The sequence below is a fragment of the Myotis yumanensis genome, unplaced genomic scaffold, assembly GCF_028538775.1.
Source record: "Myotis yumanensis isolate MYYU_CA2020_CCGP unplaced genomic scaffold, mMyoYum1.0.hap1 SCAF_4, whole genome shotgun sequence".
Lineage (NCBI taxonomy): Eukaryota > Metazoa > Chordata > Mammalia > Chiroptera > Vespertilionidae > Myotis > Myotis yumanensis.
In genome coordinates this window covers 81,242,247-81,267,278 of record NW_027223755.1, presented here as the reverse complement: position 1 = coordinate 81,267,278, position 25,032 = coordinate 81,242,247, and the positions used below count along the sequence as shown (strand labels likewise).

At 45.8% G+C, this 25,032-nt stretch overlaps 1 protein-coding gene across 3 annotated transcripts in view; it reads right to left on the bottom strand.

Annotated features, from left to right (window-relative positions):
* Positions 1 to 25,032, bottom strand: part of STYXL1 (serine/threonine/tyrosine interacting like 1) — a 66,003-nt gene that overhangs the window by 15,373 nt on the left and 25,598 nt on the right. For 2 of the 3 annotated variants that reach the window (XM_070411537.1, XM_070411538.1), the window contains exons 4-6: positions 23,402 to 23,531; positions 18,152 to 18,300; positions 6,154 to 6,299 (exon numbers count right to left, since the gene is read on the bottom strand). In XM_070411537.1, coding sequence (XP_070267638.1) covers positions 6,154 to 6,299; positions 18,152 to 18,300; positions 23,402 to 23,531 — 425 coding nt within the window. The remainder of the gene's footprint in view (positions 1 to 6,153; positions 6,300 to 18,151; positions 18,301 to 23,401; positions 23,532 to 25,032) is intronic. The other variant, XM_070411540.1, reaches the window with a different exon arrangement.

Sequence of the window (25,032 nt, the reverse complement as noted above, 5' to 3'; positions counted from 1 at the left end):
CTGCCTTCTGGGGAGGTGCTAATCCAGCCTTTGCCTGAGGCGATCGGCAAATGGCTGTGCGCAGGTTTTGGGCGGGGCGGGATCAACAGGGCGGGCGGAGGGAGCAGTTATGGCCACGCTCAGTCCCGTTCCCAGAGGCTCTGCTTCTCAGAACCCCGGCAGCCACTGCAAACCTCGGAGAGAAAGCTGCCCTCAGGTCCCAACTGATGCCGGATAATCCCGCTTCTCCCGTTTGAGTCTGGGTCCCTAGAGACTCGCCCGGATCTGGAGCCCAGAGTCTGAGACTCACTCCCGGCAGAAAACGACAACCGCGCCCTCAGCCACCAGCCCGCTTTGCGCGCGCACCTCGGTACCTTTGTATTTTCCACACTGCGCCGCCTCTGAGCCTCGATTTGCTGTTCTCTTTCCTTCTAGTTGTAGAGTCTCTCTTCAGCCAGCCTTCCTGTGGTTCTGGGTGATGTCCGTTCAGTCTTTTAGTTGTATTTTTGAAATGGTTGTTTGCGGCAGCGGTCTCCGGTGTTTACCTACGCCGCCATCTTGGTCTCTCCGATCTCATTCTTTCATGGATAATTAAGACCATTACAAACTTTTGAACAATAATAAATACAGTGGCAGAGCTGCCTCAAACCGATTGTCGGACTTCAGTGGTAAGGCCAGGGAGGGTTGGGGGACAGGAGGAAGGGGAGCAAGAGATCAACCGAAGGACTTGTATGCATCCATATAACCATAACTAATGGACATAAGACACTGGGGGGTAAGGGAGGGCAGGGGCTTGTCAAGGGTGGGGGGGGAAAAAAGGACACATATGTAATACCCTTTGTAATGCTTTAAGCAATAAAAAAAATAAAAAAATTAAAAAAAAATGATGAGAGAGAATCATTGAACGGCTGCCTCCTGCATGCCCCCCACTGGGGATCTAGCCCACAACCTGGGCATGTGCTCTTGACCAGAATCGAACCCGGGACCCTTCAGTCCAAAGTCCAATGCTCTATTCACTGAGCCAAACCAGCTAGGACCTCCCTCCCACTCTCTCTAAAAATCAATAGAAAAAATATCCTTGGGTGAGGATTAACAAAAATAAATTTTTAAAAGTCTCAACTGTTCATATATGCATGGGTCTGTTTGAACTCTATTCTGCTCCACTAGTTTATTTTTCTATCCTGCACCAATATCACCATCCTTACTTGCTGTGGTTTTTAAGTCTTAATATTTAGTCAAGTAAATTTTCTCATTTGTTGTTCTTCAAATATTTAGCTATTTTTGCCCTTTGCATTTCCATAAAATTTATAAATTTTAGGATTACTGTATCAATTTCCACAAACATGTTGGATTCTACTGGCATTACCCTGAACTGACAGATCATTTGGGCAAGAATCAATTATCTTTACAAATTAATTCTTCTAATCCATAACAACAGCACATCCTCTGTTTATTCAGATAATCCTATATAATAAAGAGAATAAAGAGCTAATATGCAATGGTCACCGCGCCCTCGCTCCCTTGCGCCAGGGCCAGGGGACCTGAGGCTGTGCCCCTGCCCCTGCACTGGGCGGGGGGACCTGAGGCCAGGCCAGGGGACCTGAGGCCACGCCCCCCACTCAGCGGGGCTGATTTATCTCCAGGTTGTTTTGGATTTTCTGTGTATACAATTATATTGTCTGTGAATAATGAAAGTTTTTTCCCTTTTGATTCAAATTTTATTTTTCTTGCCATATTTCACCAACTAGGACCTCCAGTACAATGTTAAATAGGAGTGGTGATAGTGGCATTTTTGTCTTATTCCCAGACTCAGAAGAAAAACTTCCAACATTTCACCATTAAGTGTGATGTTTGCTGCAGAGATTTTTGTAGTTATTTTATTAGAGCAAAGAAGTTTTCCTTCTATTCCCAGTTTGCTAAGAGTCTTTTTTTAAGTCATGAATGTGTAGTGAATATTATCAAATGCTTTCACTGAAGCTGTTGAGATAATCCTGATTTTTGCTCTATTTATTGATATGGTAAATTAACATCTTTGGAATAAACTCAATTTAGTCATTATGTATTATCCTTTTTATAAGGATATTAATGTATGTAATGTGCTAAGATTTTGTTTAGGATTTGTACATCTATGTTCATGAAGAAAATTAGTCTATAATTTTTCTGTATTATAATGTCTGTCAAGTTATAAAATCAGAGCTATGTTGGTCTCATGAAACAAATTGAAAATTATTCCTCTTCTTTATTATATAAAATAATTTAATATTGGCTTTATTTCCTCCTTATCTATTAGGTAAAATTTATCACTAAAGTTTTCTCTATGAGAAAATTTTTATTAGTTATTAATACTAATCAATTTTTCTATTTTGTCTGCTGTCAGTTTTGATACTGTATTTTTTAATGTTCATTTCATCTAAGTTTTCTTGTTTATCACAGTAAAGTTTTCCTAATATCCTCCTAAAACCTGTTAAATATCTGTAGGATATGTAGAGTCCCCTTTTACAAATGGTTATTTGTGCCTTTTCTCTTTTTTGCCAAGGGTTTATCAAATTTATTAGTTTTTTAAAAAAAACTATTTTGACTTTCTTGATCATCTCTATTTTATTGTTTCTAGTTCAATTATCTTCTTTTATTATTCCTTCCTTCTTCTTTATTTGGGATTAGTTTACTATTCCTTGGGGAATTTCTTGAGACGAATACTTAATTAGTTGATTCTTTATATTTACAATAGGTTTTTTTGTTGTTGTTGTTAATCCTCACCTGAGGATATTTTTCTATTGACTTTTTAAAGAGAGAATGGAAGAGAGGGGGAGAGACTGAGAGAAACATCGATGTGAGAGACACACATTGATTGGTTGTCTCCTGCATGCGCCCCAACCAGGCCCAGGGATCATGCCTGCAACTTAGATATGTGCCCTTGATCAGAATCGAACCCAGAACCCTTTAGTCCACAGGCCAATGCTCTATCCACTGAGCTAAACCAACCAGGGCTAAAGTATATTGTAGACAGCCTACAACCTCTGCCTTTTAATTAAAATATTTAGACCATTTGCACTTAGTATGATTACTGAATTTTTATATGACTCCATTTATCTTTTGTTATCTTACTAATCATATCTCTTTTATTTTTGTTTTGTTCTATTTTTTGGTGGTTGCTTTAGAGTGTATAGAATGCATCTTTAACTTACTGTAGTCTACCTTCAGTTAACATACCACTTCATGTAAACAGAGTAAGAACCTTACAAGTATATAGTTCTATTTTCCCTCTTCCTGCCTTAGTAAATTGTGGGCATACATATTACTTCTACCTATGCTATAAACACAAAACGTATTGTTGTTATTTTGTCTTTAAATAATATGCTTTGAAAAGATTTACAAACAAGGGGAAAGTATTTTATATAATTACTAGAGAGCTGGTGCACGAAATTTGTGTACAGGTAGAGTCCCTAGGCCTGGCCAATAATCAGGGCCAATCTGTGGGACAATCGGGGGGTGGGCACTAGCATCCACCTTGGCTGGCCTGGGGCCTGCAGGCTGGGGGCAGCTCCTGCATTGAGTGTCTTCCCCCTGGTGGTCAGTGCATGTCATAGTGAGGGGTTGTTCCACCAGTTGTTCCACCATTTGGTTGATTTGCATATTAGGCTTTTATTATATAGGATCATTTCTGGTGATCTTGATTCTTTTTGTATATATTCAGATTGCCATCTGGTATTGTTTTTCTTTTACCTAAAAGACTCCCTGTAATATTTTTTGTAGTGTACATCTATTTGTTGATTAATTTTTTCAACTTTTGCATGCCTGAAAAAAGTATTTTCTCTTCATATTTGAAAGATATTTTTTACTGATTATATTTCTAGGTTCACATTTTCCATTTAATACTTTAGTTTTCTCAATTTCTTTGTTTCTAATATGAAGTCTGCTACCATCTTTATCTTTATTTCTTGGTATGTAATACATCTTTTTTATCTAGCTACTTTTAAGGTTTTATCTTTTTCATTGATATTAACCAATTTGAGAGGATGTGCCTACAGTGGTTTTCTTTCTGTTGAAATGCTTGGGTCTGTGAATTTATAGGTGTTTTTTTTTGTTTGTTTGTTTTTAATCAAACTTGGAAAAAATTTTGACCATTATTTCTTCAAATATCTCCCCACTTTCCTCTCCTTTGGAAATTCCAATTACACATATGGTAGTAGGACACTTGAAACTATGTTAATCTCATTGGAGTTCTGTTCTTTTTTTAAATTATTTTATTTATTTCAGAGAGAAAGGGAGAAGGAAAGAGCGAGAGAAACATCAATGATGAGAGAGAATCATTGATTGGCTGCCTTCTGAATGCCCTCCACTGGGGACTGAGCCAGCAACCCAGGCATATGACCTTGGCCAGAATCGAACCTGGGACCCTTCAGTCCACAGGCCGATGGCTCTATCCATTGAGCCAAACCAGCTAGGGGCAGTTCTGTTCTTTTTTATTTGTCTTTTTCTTCTCTATGTTTTATTTTGGATACTTTCTATTGCTATATCTTCAAATTCACCAATCTTTTTTTCCTGTAGTGTCTAATTTTCTATTAATTTCATCTAGAGCAGCAGTTCTCAACCTGTGGGTCGCGACCCCTTTGGCGGTCGAACGACCCTTTCATAGGGGTCGCCTAAGACCCATCCTGCATATCAGTTATTTACATTACGATTCATAAAAGTAGCAACATTACAGTTATGAAGTAGCAACGAAAATAATTTTATGGTTGGGTCACAACATAAGGAATTGTATTTAAAGGGCCAGAAGGTTGAGAACCATTGATCTAGAGTATTTTTCATTTCTGGCTCTGGATTTTTCATCCCTAATTTGGGGTTAGGTTTTCCTCATTACTGAGACAATACTCTTCTCAGTACTCTATTTGATGCCCTGTATGTTATGAGTTTTGTCTACTCTGACTTGAAATACAAATGACTCCTGGCCCCACATCATCTCTGAGGATTGTACTGTCCATAATTTCCACTGTTTTTTCTCCCAGCCTTGAGTCATTTCCTCACATGCATGTGCTTATATGTACTCAGCTGAAGACACAGGGGGGCTCTCTGCAGATGTCCAGAGCCCTTTCTTTGTATTCAGCCCTCTATTTATCATGCAGGTCTCTCTTGAGAATTCTAGCCAACTTGACCTCTCTGGATTCTTGACTCTATTCTATACCCTCAATTCAAAAAGAATGACAGGCCCTGGCCAGTGTTTCTCAGTGGTTAGAGTGAGGGCCCAGACCCTGATCAGAGGCAACCAACTGATATGTTTCTTTCACATCAATGTTTCTCTCTCTGTCTTAACCTCTCTCTTCCACTCTCTCTAAAAATCAATGGAAAAATATCCTCGGGTAAAGAATAACAATAAAAAAAAACAAAGAAAGAAAAAGAATGAGAAGATCTGTTTTGGTCCCCTTCAAACAATCTCCAAGAAGTAAGCTAAATTAATTGTAGGGCTCTAGCAATCTCCAAGAAATAAGCTAGACTGATTGTGGGGCTCACTTTGTTTTTTTCCATTCATTCTGGAATCATTGTCCTGTGCAATTAACCACTGTCTGAAAAACATTGTTTTAGATGTTTTGTCCGTTTATTTGTTGTTGTAAATCTGACCCTGAGCTTGGAGCCTCATGGATGGGAGGCCCCAGAGAGTTCTCTTGCCCCTTCTACCATGTGAGGACACAGTGGAAATATGGCTGTCTATGAACCAGAAGGCAGGCTCTCACTAGATAGCAAATCCCTGCTGCACTGATCTTCCATATCCCAGTCTCCACACCATGATAATACATTTCTGTGTTTTATAAGCCACCAGTCAATGGTATTCCGTTATAGCAGCCTGAATGAACTAAGATAGGAATTATTTCTCAGAGGGCCTGAGATGGCACAGCAGGGTAGAATAGGATATTTTGACCACAATGTTAAAAACCAGGAAAGTTTTACTTTTGGCAAGATTTGAAGGAAGTATGGGGTCTTGGTTAGGAGCAAAGGATGCCACAGCGAAGCCAGGAAACAGACTATACGCCAGGAACAGGTGAAGTTAAAAGTGAAGACCCTACTCCAGTATATGCTGTCTTCTAAGAGACCTTTCAACTTTCTATATGCATGTCACCAGGAATCTTATATAAACAAATGATACTTAATATTTAAAAAATCAATAGTATTGCTACTTACAATGGTCCTATCTCCATGGAGACATTGACATGTGCTTGGATTTTCAAATCCTTCTGAATTTTAGGATCGCAGGCTTGCCTGAAATCTCCCATGTAGATGCTTCCTGGCACTATTTCAACAGGGTAGGCCTGAAATTCATCCAATTCCTGGGGTGGGGAAGGAGAGAGGTTGCTATAAATATTCCCCAGGGAAGTTGTTTTCATTTGGGGTTGGGGAGATTGGTCTCTTAAAATGTGGCTCAGCAAACACGCTTAGAAAGTTCATCCAGGACAGTGAATGAAATTGAGATCTGGGCATTCAAAGAGATTGGCAAGTAACAACTTGCATGAGGAGGTACAGGGCTGGCAGTAACATAGGACTGAGCTATAGCATAGCACCATGCTAAAGCATGCTGAATCTGAACATCAGCATCCTTCTTCCTTCCTTGGCACATGTTTGCATTTGGCCGTGGAGTCTAATACCCTGCGGCCAACAACTGCATAAAAAAAAAATCAGCCCTTTTTAAAAAATACGTTTTTATTTATTTCAAGAGAAGAAGAGAGAGAGTGATAGAAACATCAATGATGAAATCATCGATTGGCTACCTCCTGCACACCCCCTACTGGGATCAAGCATGCAACCCAGGCATGTGCCCTGACCAGGAATCCAACTGTGACTTCCTAGTTCATGGGTAGATGCTCAACCACTGAACCACACCGGCTTGGAAAGAACAGCCCTTTTATTATACTCAGAGTCCACCAGAACTTAAATACTTAAAAAAAACACAACACCTCACAAGAGCCTATTTGTCATTAGGAAATGAATTCTGATGAAGTTCTGATGAGTTTTGACAGAGAGGTAGGTAGAATAGGCTACCACTTAAATGGAAGCTTACTGAATTCCAGGTCCAAAGTTATAATAAGAAAAATGTTGATTTCTTTGAAAAACAAAGAAACAAAGAGAAGGATTATTTCTACATTCTCCGAAGTTTAAGAAGCACTGGTCCCTCACAATGCACTGTGAAAAAAAGGGTTCAGAGAACCAAGTACATATGGGAAGCATATTCCTCTCTCAGAAACTCACCATACACATTAGCAATGAAAGGCTCAAAGAAGTCTGGCAGTAAAGAAATCCACTAACTCCAGCCACTAATGGAAATAGTATGGAGGTTCTTAAAAAATTACAATGGAACTACCCTATGATCCACTAATCCCACTTCTGAGTATATATTCAAAGGAAACAAAATCACTACCTCAAAGAGATATCTGCACCCAGATGCTCATTGGAGCATCCTATCTAATAAAAGAGTAATATGCAAATTGACCATCACTCCAACACACAAGAAGGCTGCCCCCATGTCATCAAAGATGGCCACCACAAGATGGCCAGTAGGGAGGGCAGTTGTGGGCGATCAGGCCAGCAGGGGAGGGCAGTTGGGGGCGACCAGGCCATCAGGGAAGGGCAGTTGGGGGCAACCAGGCCTGCAAGGGAGAGCAGTTGGGGGCGACCAGGCCTGCAGGGGAGGGCAGTTGGGGGCTATTGGGCCATCAGGGGAGCAGTTAGGCATCGATCAGGCTGGCAGGGGAGTGGTTAGGGGTGATCAGGCTGGCAGGCAGAAGTGGTTAGGGGCAACCAAGCAGGCAGGCAGGCAAGCGGATGGGAGCCAGCAGTCCCGGATTGTGAGAGGGATGTCCGACTGCTGGTATAGTCCCGATCCCATAGGCAGTCGAACATCTCTCAAGGGGGTCCCAGATTGGAGAGGGTGCAGGCTGGGCTGAGGGACACCCCTCTAGTCCTAGCTAATAATAGACAAACATGGTAATTAACCGTAACTTCGCTACCCTTCCCATTGGCTAATCAGGGCGATATGCATATTAACTGCCAACCAAGATGGCGGCCAGCAGCCAGCTAGCTGAAGCGAACATGAGGCTTGCTTGCTCCAGTGATGGAGGAAGCCAAGGTTCCCTGCCTGCCGCTGCAGGCCTCTGAGCTGCACTCTAAGCAACTATGTTGCAATTATAGAAGCTAAACAAACCCCAGAAACCTGCTTTCAGCCAGCTGGGCCTTAGAGCTGAAGTTGCAACAGTGTTTCAATTATAGAAACCAAACAAACCCAGATACCTGCTTTCAGCAGCCCGGCACAGGCCGGGCTGAGGGACCGCCCCCCCCCCCCCAAGTACACAAATTTTTGTGCACTGGGCCTCTAGTCTACACTAATAAAAGAGAAACATGGTAATTAGCATACGACCGGGGGATTGGGCCTAAGATGGCAATCAGACATCCCCCTTTCAGCTCTGAGGTCTCAGAGCTGGAGCCGAGCCTCGGAGCTAAAGCCAGCTCTCAGTTCCAGTGACAGCCATAGAAGGTAAATAAATCCCAGAATAAAAAAGAAAAAGAAAAAAAGGAGAGGTTGGGAGCTTTAGTCACCCGCCAGCCTGAAAACGGCCCTCAGCCCCTCACCCAGACTGGCCAGGCACCCCAGCGGGACCCCCACCCTGATCCGGGACAACTCTTCAGGGCAAACCAGCCGGCCCCCACCCATGCACCAGGCCTCTATCCTATACAGTAAAAGGGTAATATGCAAACTGACCCTAACAGCAGAAGGACTGGGAATGACTGGTCACTATGACACACACTGACCACCAGGGGGCAGATGCTCAATGCAGGAGCTGCCCTCTGGTGGTCAGGGCGCTCCCACATGGGAGGAGCTCTGCTCAGCCACAAGCCAGGCTGATGGCTGCCAGTACAGTGGTGGTGGTGGTGGGAGCCTCTCCTGCCTCCTCAGCAGTGCTAAGGATGTCCAACTGCAGCTTAGGTCTGCTCCCCACTGGCAAGTGGACATCCCCCGAGGGCTGCCGGGCTGCCAGAGGGATGTCTGATTGCCATCTTAGGCCAAATCCGCCAGGGAGCGGGCCTAAGCTAGCAGGTGGACATCCCCCAAGGGGTCCCAGACTGCGAGAGGGCACAGGCCGGGCTGAGGGACCCCCCCCCCCCCGAGTGCACAAATTTTTGTGCACCGGGCCTCTAGTCTACACTAATAAAAGAGAAACATGGTAATTAGCATACGACCGCTACCCTTCCCATTGGCTAATCAGCATATCCTTATGCAAATTAACTGTCAGCCAAGATGGTGGCCGGCAGCCAGGCAGCTGGAAGCGAACATGAGGCTTGCTTGCTCCAGTGACTGCAGACTCCAACGTTCCCCACCTGACTTGCCGGCCTCTGAGCTGACAGTTTGGAACATTCTAACAAATATAGAAGCTAAACAAAACCCCAGAAACCAGCTTTCAGCCAGCCGGGATCTCAGAGCTGGAGTTATACATTGTTTCGATTATAGAACGCAAACAAACCAGATACCTGTTTTCAGCAGCAGAAGCCTTAGAGCTAGAGCCAGAGCTAAAGCTGGCCCAGAATAAAAAAAAAAAAAAAGACATAAAGGAGCAGTTGGGAGCTTCAGTCAACAACCGCCAGCCTGAAAGCAGCCCTCAGCCCCTCACCCAGACTGGCCAGGCACCCCAGTGGGGACCCCCCCCCCCCCCCGTGAAGGGTGTGTGACCAGCTGCAAACAGCCATCATCCCCTCATCCAGGCTGGCCAGGCACTCCAGTGGGGACCCCCACCCTTATCCAGGACACCCTTCAGGGCAAACCAGCTGGCCCCCAGGCCTCTACCCTATATAGTAAAAGGGTAATATGCCTCCCAGCACCGGGATCAGCGGAGCCGCGAGGCCTCCTGGCACCGGATCAGCGTGACAGGGGGCAGTGCTCAAACCCCCTGATCGCCCTGTGGCTGTGTGTGTGACAGGGTGCGGCGTCCCAACCCCCTGATCGGCCCTGCTCTGTGTGTGACAGGGTGCAGCACCCCAACCCCCTGATTGGCCCTGCTCTGTGCGTGACGGGGGTGGCGCCGCAACCTCCCCATCGACCCTGCCTTGAGTGTGACAGGGGGCGGTGCCCCAACCCCCCAATCGGCCCTGCTCTGAGCCCGACCAGGGGCTGCACCTAGGGATTGGGCCTGCCCTCTGCCACCCAGGAGCAGGCCTAAGCCAGCAGGTCGTTATCTCCTGAAGGGTCCCAGACTGCGAGAGGGCACAGGCCGGGCTGAGGGACCCCCTCTCCGCCCCGAGTGCACAAATTTTTGTGCACCGGGCCTCTAGTCTATATAATAAAAACCTAATATGCTAAGTGTCTGGTCATCCATTCCACCAATCAAAGCATAATATGCTAATGATATGTTAAAGCTGCTCAACCACTCACTGTGGTATGCACTGACCACCTTGGGGCAGATGCTCCAACCAGTAGGTTAGCTTGCTGCTGGGGTCTGACCAGTTGGGACTGAGTGAGACTGGCCAGACATGCCCTGGAACCCTCCCATGATCCGTCCCTGGCTGGCCAACCTTTCGCATCCCTCCCCAGCTCTGATTGTGCACCGGTGGGGTCCCTCAGCCTGGCCTGCACCCTCTCGCAATCCGGGACCCTCTGGGGGATGTCAGAGAGTCAGTGTCGGCCCGATCCCACAGACCAGGCCAAGGGACACCACTGGTGCACGAATTCATGCACCGGGCCTCTACCTATTTATAATAGCCATATTTTACAACATGGAAACAACTAAAGTGTCCATCAGTGGGTAAGTGGATAAGGAAAATGTGGCACATATATACAATTGAATATTATCCAGTCATAAAAAAGAAGGAATTCTTATTAATTTGCAATAACATAGATGGGCCTTGAGAGCATTATGCTAAGTGAAATGTCTGATAGAAAAAGACAAATCATCTCACTTATATGTGGACATTTGCAAAACTCATAGAAACAGAGAGTAGAGGTGTGGTTGCCAGGGGCTGGGGCAGAGTAGAATAGGGAGATATTGATGAAAGGGTACATACTTCCAGGTATAAGGCAAATAAGTCCTGAAGTCCTAATATACTGCATTATATACTTTAAAATTGCTAAGAGAGTACATTTTCAATGTTTTCACTGCACACACAAAAAAGGTGATTTTGCTAGGTGATGGATGTGTTAACCTTATCATGGTAATAATTTCATAGTATATACATATATAAATCATCATGTTGTATACCTTAAACTTATACAATGTTATATATCTACTAGAGGCCCGGTGCATGAAATTTGTGTGTGTGGGAGGGGGTCCCCTCAGCCCAGCCTGCACCCTCTCCAATCCGGGACCCCTCGGGGGATGTCCAACTGCCAGTTTAGGCCCAATCCCTGGGGAATATCAGTCTAAGACATCCCTGGGATCGGGCCTAAACTGACAGTTGGACATCCCTCTCACAATCCAGGACTGCTGGCTCCTAACCACTCACCTGCCTGCCTGCCTGATCATCCCTAACGGCCTCTGCCTGCCAGCCTGGTTGCCCCTAACTGCCCCCCCGCCCCCCCGCCAGCCTGGTCATCCCCAACTTCTCCCCCACCTGCCTGGTTGCCCCTAACTGCCCTCCCTGCCAGCCTGGTTGCCCCTCACTGCCCCCCTGCTGGCCTGGTCGCCCCTGACTGCCCCTTTCCCCCCGTGCCGGCCTGGTTGCCCCTCACTGCCTCCACCACTGGCCTGGTTGCCCCTCACTGCCCCCCTCTACTGGGCTGGTCGCCCCTCACTGCCCACCCCCCCCCCCGCCCCTGCCAGCCTGGTCGCCCCATGCAGCCTGCTGTTTGGGCATTCCATGAAGGTGTCCCAACCAATTTGCATATTACCCTTTTATTAGTATGGATTACACATGAATAAGGCTTGGGGGATTAAAAATATGATAGTTACAAGGAAAGATTATTAGACTGCCAATCACGTGGTTAGAAAAAAAATCATCATTAAATAATAAAACTAATTTTATAAACAAGTTGGAAAACAGCCAGAAAAGCATATCAGTCTAAGACATGCTTTTCAAAGTGTGCCTGTTCTCAAAGTGTGCCTCCAGGGAACAGAGGGCTGGTGAAAATTTTCCTAATGGTTCCTTGGACTGAGCTTTTGTAGCTTAGATGTTTGTAATAAAACAGTGGTTACATAGTTATTGCTGGCATGAATTGAAAATGTACTTGTGATATTTAGTAAAATAAAACCTAGGCAAAACCTCAAAAAAAAGAAAAAAGAATTCCACTAACATTGTATAAACTGACGTTTCTAATATCTGTTAAGTCATAATTTTTCCATCAGTATTCATGGAAAATGCTGACCTATGTAACTTCAAAGGTCAAACCCAGTTCTAAAAACTCCTCTGGCTCTGAGTCTAACTCAAAAATAGCATCTTAAGTACCTAAGACTACTTCACTGTCCATGTCAAAGCCTTCTGGAATCAGCACATCTCCCCTCCCAGTGAACCCACTGTGAGCCCACATCCTTCCCAAGCTGTCAGCCTCAAAAAACTCTATCAAAGAACAGAGCAAATCCTCAAGTTTGCAAAAGATATTCATGACTTTTTTACCTGCAGGGAGACCCACTATTTGTAGATGTTGACCCAAAGCATCCCCAGGGCTCAGGCTGACTTCACCCACCCACTCAGAATGTTCAGCTTGCTGGAGCCAAATGAAATCCTAGTTCCATTTAGAAAACCTCACTAAACACCCATCACAAATCTATCAACTCTCTTTCTGCTGCTTTCAAACCAGTTTCCTTCCTTTCCTGTGCCTGTGCAGGCTGCAGGGGAAGAGGGTGTGACATGGATAATAACATGCTATGCTGTAAAGAGCAAGCACATGTTAATTCTAAATGACTTAATTTTGATAGCCACATCAACAAATGCAAAACAAACAGATATCTACCCTGGCTGGTGTGGCTCACTTGGTTGAGCATCGTCCCATGCATGGAGAGGTTACTGGTTGATTCCCGGTCAGGGCACATACCCAGGTTGTGGGCTCAATCCCCAGTAGGGGACGGGCAGGAGGCAGCCAATACATGTCTCTCCCTCTCTCTACTTCTCCCTTCCTCATTCTCTAAAAATCAAGTATATTTTAAAAAATAAAATAAACAGGTATCAAATTAACATGTCCAAACTGAGCCCACTGCTTTCCTCCCACTGCCTCCTTCTCCTGTGTCCACCACCTCAATGAGCACACCACATCCACCGTCATCCACACCTAAACCAGGCATTATACTAATCTCCTCCTCCTCTCCCATTGCCTCCCTCCATATTGTTTAAAATATATACTTATTGATTTCAGAGAGGAAGGGAAAGGGAGGGAGAGATAGAAACATCAATGATGAGAGATAATCATAGATCGGCTGCCCCCTCCATGGCCCCCACTGGGGATCGAGCCCGCAACCCGGGAATAAAACTGTGACCTCCTGGTTCATAAGTCCACCCTCAACCACTGAGCCATGCCATCCGGGTCCCTCCGACTCCATATGAAACAATGCCACTTTCTAAGTATTTCTTGAATCCATTCTCTCCTCTCCATCCCTACCTCCTAGCAGGTCTCTTCAAATCCACTCTGTCCCCACTGATCTGCTCTCTGCACTGCAGAGTTGATCTAAGTGCAGTCTGACCATGCCACCCCTCAATGTAAAAATATTCAGTAGCTTACCATCATCTCTCTCTAGCGTGGCCTACAAACTCCTTTTAGTCACAGAACTCCTTTACTCAAGGTGAAATCTTATTTAAGGGTTGCCACATGTAAAACAGGAAATTATAGGTCACTCTGTCTAAGGTAGAGGGGCAGTCTCAGAGCCTAAATTTGGTTTCTCCATCTCCATTCATAGAAGGAGTTCCTTGGGAGCAAGGACACCCCTGCTTTACAGTGTAGCAGAACAATAGCAAGAAGTGGGGCGGGGGGGGGGAGGGGGCTTTCACTCTTGCTCCTGAATTAGTAACTGAGCAGGAAGAGACAAGCAGTAGGCATCTACATTCTAGAGAAGACCACAAACAATTAGGGTAGAACTCCGCACCAGGCCCTGATAGCTACCATCAGCCACCACCCCACCCCTCTTCCCAATCTACACTAATAAAAGAGAAGCATGGTAATTAGCGTACGACCGCTACCCTTTTCATTGGCTAATCAGTGAGTATATGCAAATTAACTGTCAGCCAAGGTGGCGGCCGGCAGCCAGGCACTGAAGCGAGCATGAGGCTTGCTTGCTGCAGAGTCCAACGTTCCCCGCCTCACTTGCCAGCCTCTCAGCTGCAACTCTAAGCAACTATATACTATGTTGCAAATAAGAAGCTAAACAAAACTCCAGAAACCAGCCGGACTGAAAGCCAGCGGACCGAAACTTTGTATCCATGTTTTCAGCAGCGAGGCCTCAGAGCTAAAGCTGGCCCAGAATAAAAAAAAAAAAGAAAAGAAAACAAGGAGTGGTTGGAAGCTTCAGTCACTCGCTTCCGGAAAACAGCCCTCAGCCCCTCTCCCAGACTGGCCAGGCACCCCAGTGGGGACCCCCACCCTGATCCAGGACACCCTTCAGGGCAAACCAGCCAGCCCCCACCCATGCACCAGGCCTCTATCCTATATAGTAAAAGGGTAATATGCCTCCCGGCACCGGGATCAGCGTGACAGGGGGCAGCGCCCAAACCCCCTGATTGCCCTGCGGCTGTGTGTGTGACAGGGGGCGGGGCCACAACCTCCCTATCCGCCCTGCTCTGTTTGTGACAGGGAAAGGCGCCCCAACCCCCTGATCAGCCCTGCTCTGTGCCTGATAGGGGGGAGCTCCCCAATCCCCTGATTGCCCTGCGGCTCTGTGTTTGACAGGGTGTAGCACACCAACCCCCTGATAGGCCCTGCTCTGTGTATGACAGGATGTGGCGCCCCAATCCCCCCCCGCCCCGCCATGGGCCCTGCTCTGTGTGTGACAGGGTAGAGCCATAACCTCTCCATCGGCCCTGCCCCGAGTGTGACAGTGGTGGCGCCCCAACCCCCTGATCGGCCCTGCTCTGTGGGTGATAGAGGGTGGCGCCTCAACCCCCCTCCACGGGCCTTGCTCTGTGTGTGACAGGGTAGAGCCATAACCTCCCCATTGGCCCTGCCCTGAGTGTGACAGGGTGCAGCGCCCCAACCCCCTGATCGGCCCTGCTCTGTGCATGACAGGGGGGCGTTCCCCAACCCCCTGATTGACCCTGCTCTGTGAGTGACAGAGTACAAACCCCCAACCCCCCTGATGGGCCCTGCTCTTTGAGTGACAGGGGGCAGCGCCCCAACCCCCTGATGGGCCCTGCTCTGTGAGTGACAGGGGGCAGCGCCCCAGCCCCCTGATCGGCCCTGCTCTGTGCGTGACAGGGGGTGGCGCCAAAACCTCCCCATCGACCCTGCCTTGAGTGTGACAGGGGCGGCGCCCCAACTCCCCAATCGGCCCTGCTCTGAGCCTGACCAGGGGCTGCACTTAGGGATTGGGCCTGCCCTCTGCCACCCGGGAGCAGGCCTAAGCCAGCAGGTCGTTATCTCCCGAGGGGTCCCAGACTGCGAGAGGGCATAGGCCAGGCTGGGGGACCCCCCTCCCCCCGCCCCCCCGAGTGCACAAATTTTTGTGCACCGGGCCTCTAGTCTATATATATATAAGGCAAGTCACAGATGTACATACATGTCAAAACTCACCACATTGTACATTTTAAACATGTGCAGTTATTCCTATGTCAATTATAGCTTAATAAAACTTTAAAAGGGGAGGGGCAATGAGTTATCAGCAGTGTCATGTTTGTAGAGAAATACTGCCTCTGAACACTGCAAAGCCAGTAGGCGGTGCTCCTCTAGGAGTAAGGAGTGTCTGTAGGATGGGGAGATTGGCTATATACCTGTTGAGCTGAAAATCATAGTGTGGTTACCTCCATGAAAGTACAGAAGATAGTCCCTTGGAGAGCTAGATATGGGAACAGGTATGACCTCAGACATGTGTCCTCACCTTTTGCACAGGCTGGTTGGAACTGCCAAGTCAGCAAGGCAAGGAGAGGCTACAGTGATCACAGTCCCTTGTGACTCATTCGGGAATTCAGGTGAAGGAGTATGGATGGATGGGGGATCATGGGCTACCAAAGGAAGGAAAAGGTTGGGAATTAAGGGTATTCCTGGCTTAAAATCTCAGCTGGCTCTCTCTCTGAGGAATCTTCAATAATTAACAGCCCTCCTCCCCAACAAAGCTCCAAGGAAACTGGCAACAAAGGCCACCAGCAACACACAGAACCAGGTGAAGTCAGAGTGAGAAAAAGGCACCTCCCCTCCACCGGCAGCAGCCAAAGGGGCCAGGCCCCGAAGGTTGGAAGAGAGGAGATGTCCTTGAAGCTAACCCACACCCTTCCCCACTCTCAGCCCCCAGCAAACCCAAAGCTGCCCAATTCTGGGAATGAGAAGAGATGAGATTTGGTTTGAGATTGGAATGTTAAACCAGCCTAGCTTGTACTAGACTGACTTTCCTTATTCCCTTTTAAAAATTATTTCAAAAATACACAAAAGTAGAAAGAACAGTGTAATAAGCCCCTAGATCTATCACCCCTCTGCAAACATTATCAACTAATGGCCAATTTTGTTTCATCTATACTAACTTCCAACCAATCCCAGATAATTTTGAAGGAGATCTCAGACATCATATTATTTTACCCATAAATATTTCAGTATGTCTCTCTAAAAGATACCAACTCATATTTTAAACATTTTTTAAAATATATTTTTATTGATTTTTTACAGAGAGGAAGGGAGAGGGATAGAGAGTTAGAAACATCGATGAGAGAGAAACATCGATTACCTGCCTCCTGCACACCTCCTGCAGGGGATGTGCCTGCAACCAAGGTATATGCACTTGACCGGAATCGAACCTGGGACCTTTCAGTCCGCAAGCCGATGCTCTATCCACTAAGCCAAACTGGCTAGGGCCCAACTCATATTTTAAAAAATATAACCATAATAATGTCATCACATCGTAAAGAAACACAGGGTAGCCCTAACAGGTTTGGCTCAGCGGATAGAGCGTCGGCCTGCGGACTCAAGGGTCCATGGTTTGATTCCGGTCAAGGGCATGTACCTTGCTTGCGGGCACATCCCCCGCGGGGAGTGTGCAGGAGGCAGCTGATCGATGTTTCTCCCTCATCGATGTTTCTAACTCTCTATCCCTCTCTCTTCCTCTCTGTAAAAAATCAATAAAATATATTTTAAAAAAAGAAAGAAACACAGGGTGGGGCAAAAGTTTACAGTTGTGAGTATACAAAACAAGAGTTTATTCTTGTATTAGTATTTATTAATTATTATTTTCCATACAAACTATAAACCTACTTTTGTCCTACCCTGTATAATAATTCCTTACTATTATCAAATGCCCAGTTAATATGCACATTTCTCAAATCATTTTATGACTAAATTGAAATTTTTCATAATTGAAAGTGGCCAGAAAGTATGGAATCTCCACAAGATGGTACTAAGGGCAAAAATGAGAGCACAGCTAAAGGCAATTACTGAAAAGAATGAAACCCTTAGATATTTGCATTCCACTGCAGTCAGATTCCTCAATAAACCAGGTACTGCACAATGCCGCCTAGGGATGGATTCCTGCCTGCCAATCATGGCTATCCAATGCTTGCTTTATATGCCCTCACCCCTCTTCCTCACAAGCTCCTCCTCCTTTAGATTTGGCTCCAGAAGGTAGTGCCTCTCCTCTGGGCTCCATACACCTTGTGTGCCTCTTGGCCACACCCCTTGACTCCCCTACTAGATAAGAACTTCTCAAAGGCAGGGACTGCTTTCTCACCTTTTTGTATCCTCTGGACCCAAAAGTTAAGAAAGTTGAGGCAGCTTGAATCATCCCGGCCTTTCTGACTTCGACTATAACCCACAATCCAGAATTCCCCTGCCTTCTGAATAGGCCTCATCTTTTAAACTCCATGTTGGCTTTTCCCCAAATGTGACAATTATAAATTCATAATCTTGGACTGGACCTCCTGGCTACCCCAAGTTCACTTCCCAAGCCCAGCCTTCAATATTTCTTCCATCTTTTCCATGTTGTCTGTCTCCTCTTTCTCCTACCCTGTTCCCCAACCCATGGTTTTCAAGGGAAGGCCACGCTCCCATCTGAGCCTGCCTGTGTTCAGCACCCTGCCTTACCTGCGGCATCCAGATAATCTTCTGCGTCCGGAAAAAGTGGTACTTGGCTGAGAAAGACTCATAGCCCCCTCTCAGGATCTGGACGGGGTGGCGGGTGAGGTGAGCTAAGGCTTTGCCACATTCAATGGCAGCTCCTCTGGGCAACAGTTCTAAGAGTGGAGACCAAAGAAATGAATGTGTCCTGTGTTCCCCATTTGTCTAAAGCTTCAACGAATGGCCACTTTATTCTGAAAAGCAATTATCTAGGAGGCTGAAGCAAATATAGATATGGGTGTTATAATTAAAATGTAAAATCAACTTACCATCAAGAAAGTTAATCTTTTTCTGTAAATATATATAGTATCATATATTGTATGCCACATTATGTGTACCATACAAGTCACCTATTGTACAGGGTACAGCTAGTGTACAATTCAATGGTTTTTAGTTTAGTCACAGAGTTGTATAATCATCACTACAATTTTAGAATATTTTCATCACCCAAGAAACCCTGTACCAGTGAGAGGGGTTCACTCCTCATTTCCCTCCAAAGACTCAGCTCTAGGCAACTGCTAACCTAACTTCTCTATGGTTTTACCTATTCTGGACATTTCATATAAATGGAATCATACATTATGTCTGACTTATTTCACTTAGCATAATGTTTTCAAAGTTCATCTATGTTGTAGCACATGTCAGCACTTCATTCCTTTTACAGTTGAATAATATTATATTGTGTGGCTCTACCACACAATATAATATTCATAATCCATTCATAAATATTGGTGGATGTTTAGGTTGTTTCCACTTTTTGGCAATTAGAAATAATGCTGCTATGAACATTCATGAGCAAGTTTTTGTGTGCACATGTTTTTATTTCTCTTGGGTACATTCCTAGGAGTGAAATTGCTGAACCATGTAATAACCCTACATCTAACTTTTGAGGAAAGTGCCAAACTTTCCACAGCGACTGCACCATTTTACATTCCAACCAGCAGTGTATGAGTGTTGAAATTTTTCTACATCCTCGTCAACAATTGTCTTTTTTATTATAGCCAACCTAGTGGGTGTGAAGTGTTATCTCATTTAATATATTTTTATTTATTTCAGAGAGGAAAGGAGAGGGAGAGAGAGATAGAAACATCAATGATGAGAGAGAATTATTGATCGGCTGCCTCCTGCAAGCCCCACACTGGGGACTGAGCCCACAACCTGGGCATGTGCCTTGCCTGGAAACAAACCCGGTATCTTTCAGTCCCCGGGCCTATACTCTATCCACTGAGCCAAACCAGCCAGGGCCTCATTGTGGTTTTGACATCAATTTAATTTAAAATGCTTTCATTGATCTATAGATTCACTATTAGACTATATGCAAATTAGATATATGTGGTAGGAAGTTGTATAATTAAGACTAAGCCAATGCCCTAGCTGGTTTGGCTCAGTGGATACAGCGTCGGCCTGGGGACTGAAGGGTCCTGGGTTCGATTCCGGTCAAGGGCATGTACCTTGGTTGTGGGCACATCCCCAGTGGGGAGTGTGCAGGAGGCAGCTGATCGATGTTTCCCTCTCATCGATGTTTCTAGCTCTCTATCCCTCTCCCTTACTCTCTCTGTAAGAAATGAATAAAATATATTAAAAAAAAAAAAAAAAAAGACTAAGCCAAAATATTCCAAGGCCAGGATCTGACCACTAAAGAGAAATACTGTGCAGCAGACTCTGGAAAGTTAGCTAAAGGAGAAAGGGATGGGCATGGACTCTGACAGCTATAATGAACTTTTGTCCAGGGAAAGAAGGCCAATTCCAGCAGGGGCTGCTGAGGACGAAAGCCACTTGAGACCCATCTGGAGAAACTGTATTTGGGGAAAGAGCCTGCAGACAATAGCAAGGCCAGGAGGAAACCTGTAGCTGGCAAAACAGGAGCCAAAGCCCACCCCTGAGAGCCTGACTTGGATGCCAGAGAGCCCTGGATCTCCCAGGGTCTCACAGCCCCATCTCCCTCTTGAGTCAGAGACTAATGGGGTAGGTCAGGGGGTCCAGCTGATTTAGGGAGAGAGTTCCAGGCCACTACTGCCTTTAAACTAGACAGCTGCTCCCCTGCCAATGTCACACAACCAGCTGGAGTATTCACATACAGGGATGATGGGGTCAGAGATGGAGGAAGGCCAATTTCCAGGAGATAGAGACTCAGAAGGAAAGCCAGGGCCCAGGTTATCCAGCAAGGATGTAATGGAGTTAGTGTTTTTGAAACATTAAAGTTGTTCATTTCGCTCTAGCTGGTTTAGGTCAGTGGTTGGAGCATCAGCCTGTGGACTGAAGAGTTGCAGGTTTGATTCAGGCCAAGGTCACATACCTCAGTTGCAGGCTTGGTCTCCAGCCTGGTAGGTCGGGGCATGTGCCCAAGGCAACCAATTGATGTATCTCTCTCACATTAATGTTTCTTTCTCTCTGTCTCTACCACTCCCTCCATTCTCTTAAAAAAAATCAATGGAAAAAATATCCTCCAGTAAGGATTAACAACAACAACAACAAAAAAAAAAATGGTTTTTTTTATTTGTTCATTTCTATTCCCATTAATCTTGAGTTCTCCATTGACATGAGGTTTCTGACACCTTGAACTGGGTCACCCACTGCTTCAAGGGGAGGAGGGCAACCACCTGGTACAAGGGAGTCATCATTCAGCCTGACCTTTAAGTTAAATTATTTGAGGTCCCTAGCCAAACAATTGTCTTGAAAGTCAGACTGTTCTGAGGAAGGAGGAAAGGAATCCAAAAATTCCCAAAGCTTTTGTTCACAGTTGGTGTAAATGTCCTGGTCCAGGGAGCTCCACCCACACATATCATGAGCACATTGTGGGTGTCTCTAATCCATGTTTGCAAGGATGATTTAACATAAGGGAAATGTTGCTCATACAAGAAGGGGGCTGCCCTTTGCATGCTAAAAAGAGCTTAGAGAGAGCATCGTAGAGACTAAGACAAGGGAAGATATTTCCTGGATTCCTAAGAAGACACCCAGCTGAGGTGGGTAGAGAGCTAAAACCAGCTGTGCCCCATTTCCCACTAGGATTCTGAGACTCCCACAGCAGAGCTGTGGAGTGGTTAACCTAACACTGGAAGCTGCAGCAGGCCCAGGGATGAGCACGTGTGGAATGTCAGGAAAAGCCTGGATAGGAAGGCACAAGGCTGAGTCCCCCAGGATCCAGCGCCATGCACTGACAAGGCAAAGGGAACCGCTCATGACTTACGTGGACAATTTGGGCACAGCCCATGGCCAAAGGCCCCATAGGCTGGCTGCACCTCTTCCAGAGGTCAGCAGAAAAGGTCTACATAGAGACCAACACCTGCTTCGAGGATGTGATGAAGGTTCCCCCTCAAGGAAATCTTTCCCAGAATTTCTTGAGGGTCAGGGAGGTGGGTGCTTAACAGTGGAAAGGAGAAAGGGGTGGTGAGAGAAACCTTGATATGGTCTTCTACCCCAAAGACTGAATTTACCTGAAAGATGCCACTTTAAAGGAGAAAAGTTGCCTTGAGTGGGCAAGGTGCGTGCATGTGTGGTTTTAGTTTTTATTGTTTTGTTGTTATTTTGTGACTGTAGTTACCTACTCAGTGAGAACAGGGGCTGCATAGCACAGTGAGGTCAGTTATACAATGTGGAGAGGGTTATTTTTATTGAGCACTGTTCCCTAGGGTTTCAGGGTCCAGCCTACAATCTCAGGATTGGCAGACCAGACCCACCTTCATAGGAATGTACTGCAGACTCTGAGAACTTGGGGAAGATAATTTCCTGGCTAAGGACCTCCTGGGAAGACTGACTTTATTAAAGGTGGAAACCTAGTGCCACCCAGTGACCATTTGTGTGAATGCCCCAGCTCATGGAGACCCACCTACACGTAGTGACTGAGCCACAAACAGCAGAGCCCCATGTCAATGGAGATTGCTGTGGAACATCAGTAAAGCACATTAGAACCAATCACGTTTTAATGCTCCAGCTCAGGGCTTGAGTGACTTTGCATTGTTTTCTAACATCACTATTCAGGCCTTAGAAGACTGGATAGAGCCAAACTGCCTAGGTTTGAATCCTGGCCCCACCACTTACAAGGTGTGGTTTTTTTTTAAAAAGTCCACAAATTCTTTCAAATGCCTCCCTTTAAAAGGTTGAGTCTAATTCCCCTCCCCTTGAGGGTAGACTATACTCAGTGACTTCCCTCTAATGAATAGAATGTGGTGGAAGCAACTGTGTATAAGCCCCAAGACTAGGTTATAAAAGACACGTGGCTTTCCCTTTCTTTCTCTCTTTCTGATCACTCACTCTGGGGGGTGGGAGGTACCAGCTGCCATGTCACGAGGCCATGCAAGCAGTCCTATGGAGAGGTGTATGTGGTGAGGAACTAAAGTCTCCTACCAACAGCCGGAATGAAACTGAGGCCTCCTGGCTATAGCCATGTGAGAGAGTAATCTCAGATGGAGATCATCCTGGCCTAGTCAGACCCAATGACAGCAACCTTGGCTGACACCTTGACTACAACCTCAGGATAGACTGTACCAGAACCTGCCAGCTAAGCTGCTCCTGAATTCTGGACCCACAGAAACTATGAGATAATTACTGTTTGTTATATCCAGCTACTGAGTTTGGTGGTAGTTTGTTATATGGCAATAGATCATTCTCTAGGTGTGAGATCTTGGGCAAGTTACTTTGCCTTTCTGGGCCCTAATTTCCCCATCTATAAAATGGGGATGTTACCTTTTAGGAGACAATTCTCCATGGTCTCTCACATCTTGACACGTCCTTTAAACAAGGCAGTGGCTTTTCAAGGATATTTATATAACCAACAGCTTTAGAAGATAGACTGTTTTTTCCTCTGGAGCCAAGGATGGGTAGGCTTCTGCCCATTATAAGAGATTCAGGCCCCCTAAGCTCAGAGTTCTTCTAAAATACAATGCACTACATGAATAAGTATACTTGGCTGTCTTCATGTCACCCTGTGAGAACTGAGACTTGGGCACGAGTGCAGGAAAATGAAGACATTCTGGTTATTTTTAATTGTTCTGAGTAATAAAGTCCTTTGTCTCTGACCCAGGAGCCTCATGTCTTCAGCCAGCATCTCTGAAACGGTGGCAGGTTCAGAGCTCTTCCCAGTTCTTCATATTGCCATCCTCATAGGGATGTACTGCAGACTTCAGGAGTTGATCCAGGGAGAGCACCTGACATGGTTCCTGGCATGTGTCGGAGTGTTGAATAACTGTTAACTTATTCTATGGCTAGTGTAAAACCTACCGTTTTCACTGCCAGAGTTGTCACTGTCATCTCTGATTAGGTCCAGGCAGCTGGAATTGTTATCATACACCACACAGTACTTCACACACTCTAGATCCACAGACTCCGGGATAAGATATTCATCTGCCTTCTAAAGAAACCACAAGAGAAGCCTGTTGGCAGGTGGGTTCAGATGCACACCAGCACCAGGAGGAGCTGGAGGTAGGACTGTGCCTGTTTGCCTGACTGCACATGGGTACAGAGCACTGAGAGCTGACTGGAGAGTCTACTAAATTCCAATGATCTTCCACACCTTCATCCCCTGCTAGGAAAAGCTGACCACAGTTGACTGGACCAGAAATAAGTGCCTGGCTAAAGAACAGCCTGCCTACTGACTCACCAACTGAACTAACATATCCTATCTCTGGGGGGCAAGGGGTTGTTGATAGGGGCCAAAGCCAAAATCCCTCATAAGAACATCTGAATAAGCAGAAATCATAAGCAAGCAGACAAAATGAGGCCAACCATAAGCTCAAATATAAGCTTTGTGAGAGCAGGAACACTGATGTATCCTGAATTTCTAGAACAATGCCTGGCACGTTAGGCCATAAATATGGTTAAAGGAAGGAATGGGCAAACAGGTCCATGAGGTCATGAAAAGTAGTTAGGAAGTGGCTGAGTCACCATCATCGTGGACACAAGGGCAGGAACAACGGGTGCCTTCTGCCCACATGGGAATGAGCTCTCACAGAACCAGACTTTCCTAGGATCCCAAAGGGTATTCCAGAGCCCCAGAGACCTGGCAGGGCACCGGCCCGGAGGTTAGTCCTCATTTGTTCTCAATGCTTCCTGAAAGTCCCCACTAACTCAGGGGAACCTGAGTCTTACTCTGTCCCTTAGGACTAGTCTGGTTGACATAGAGGCCCTGACAGAGGACCTGCATGTGGGCTAGGACTAGTACACATCTACTCTACAAGGCAGAGAGATAAAACCCATACAGGTACAGGGAAGTTCTCTGGAACTTGAAGGGGAGAAATCATATTTGTCTACAGGAATTAGCAGACCATTGGTGCTCAGATTATGAGCAGGATTCATTCAGGTGATAATGAGGAAAGGGGGGTTCTGGGTGTGGAAAAAGCATGAGCAAAGGGAAAAGTGGAGCAAATGGGAGAGCAGGGAGAGGTGTGGCTGGACATTCATCCAGTTATTCAATAAACATTCATTCAGGACCTACTTTGCACTTACACTGTAGGTTCTGGAATACAGAGATTTTTTAAAATACATTTTTATTGATTTTTTAGAGAGAGAAGAAGGAAGAGGGAGAGAGACAGAAACATTGATGAGAGAGAAACATTGATCAGCTACCTTCTGCATGCCCCCTACTGGGGATTGACCCCAGAACCCAGGCATGTGCTTTGACCTGGAATTGAACTAGTGATCTCTTGGTTCATGGTTCGATAAAAAAAAATTTTTTAAGAGAAATTGCCTAAGTTGGTCTGGAGGACTCAGAAAGGCGCACAGGGCAGGAGGCATTTGAGATGAAGCTGCAAAGGCAAGTGGAAATTTGCCAGATGGACAAGGACTGGAGGGGTGTTTGAGGCAGAAGGAACAGCTTCCAGTCATTCCCTTTAGTCAACAAAAAGCTACTGAGT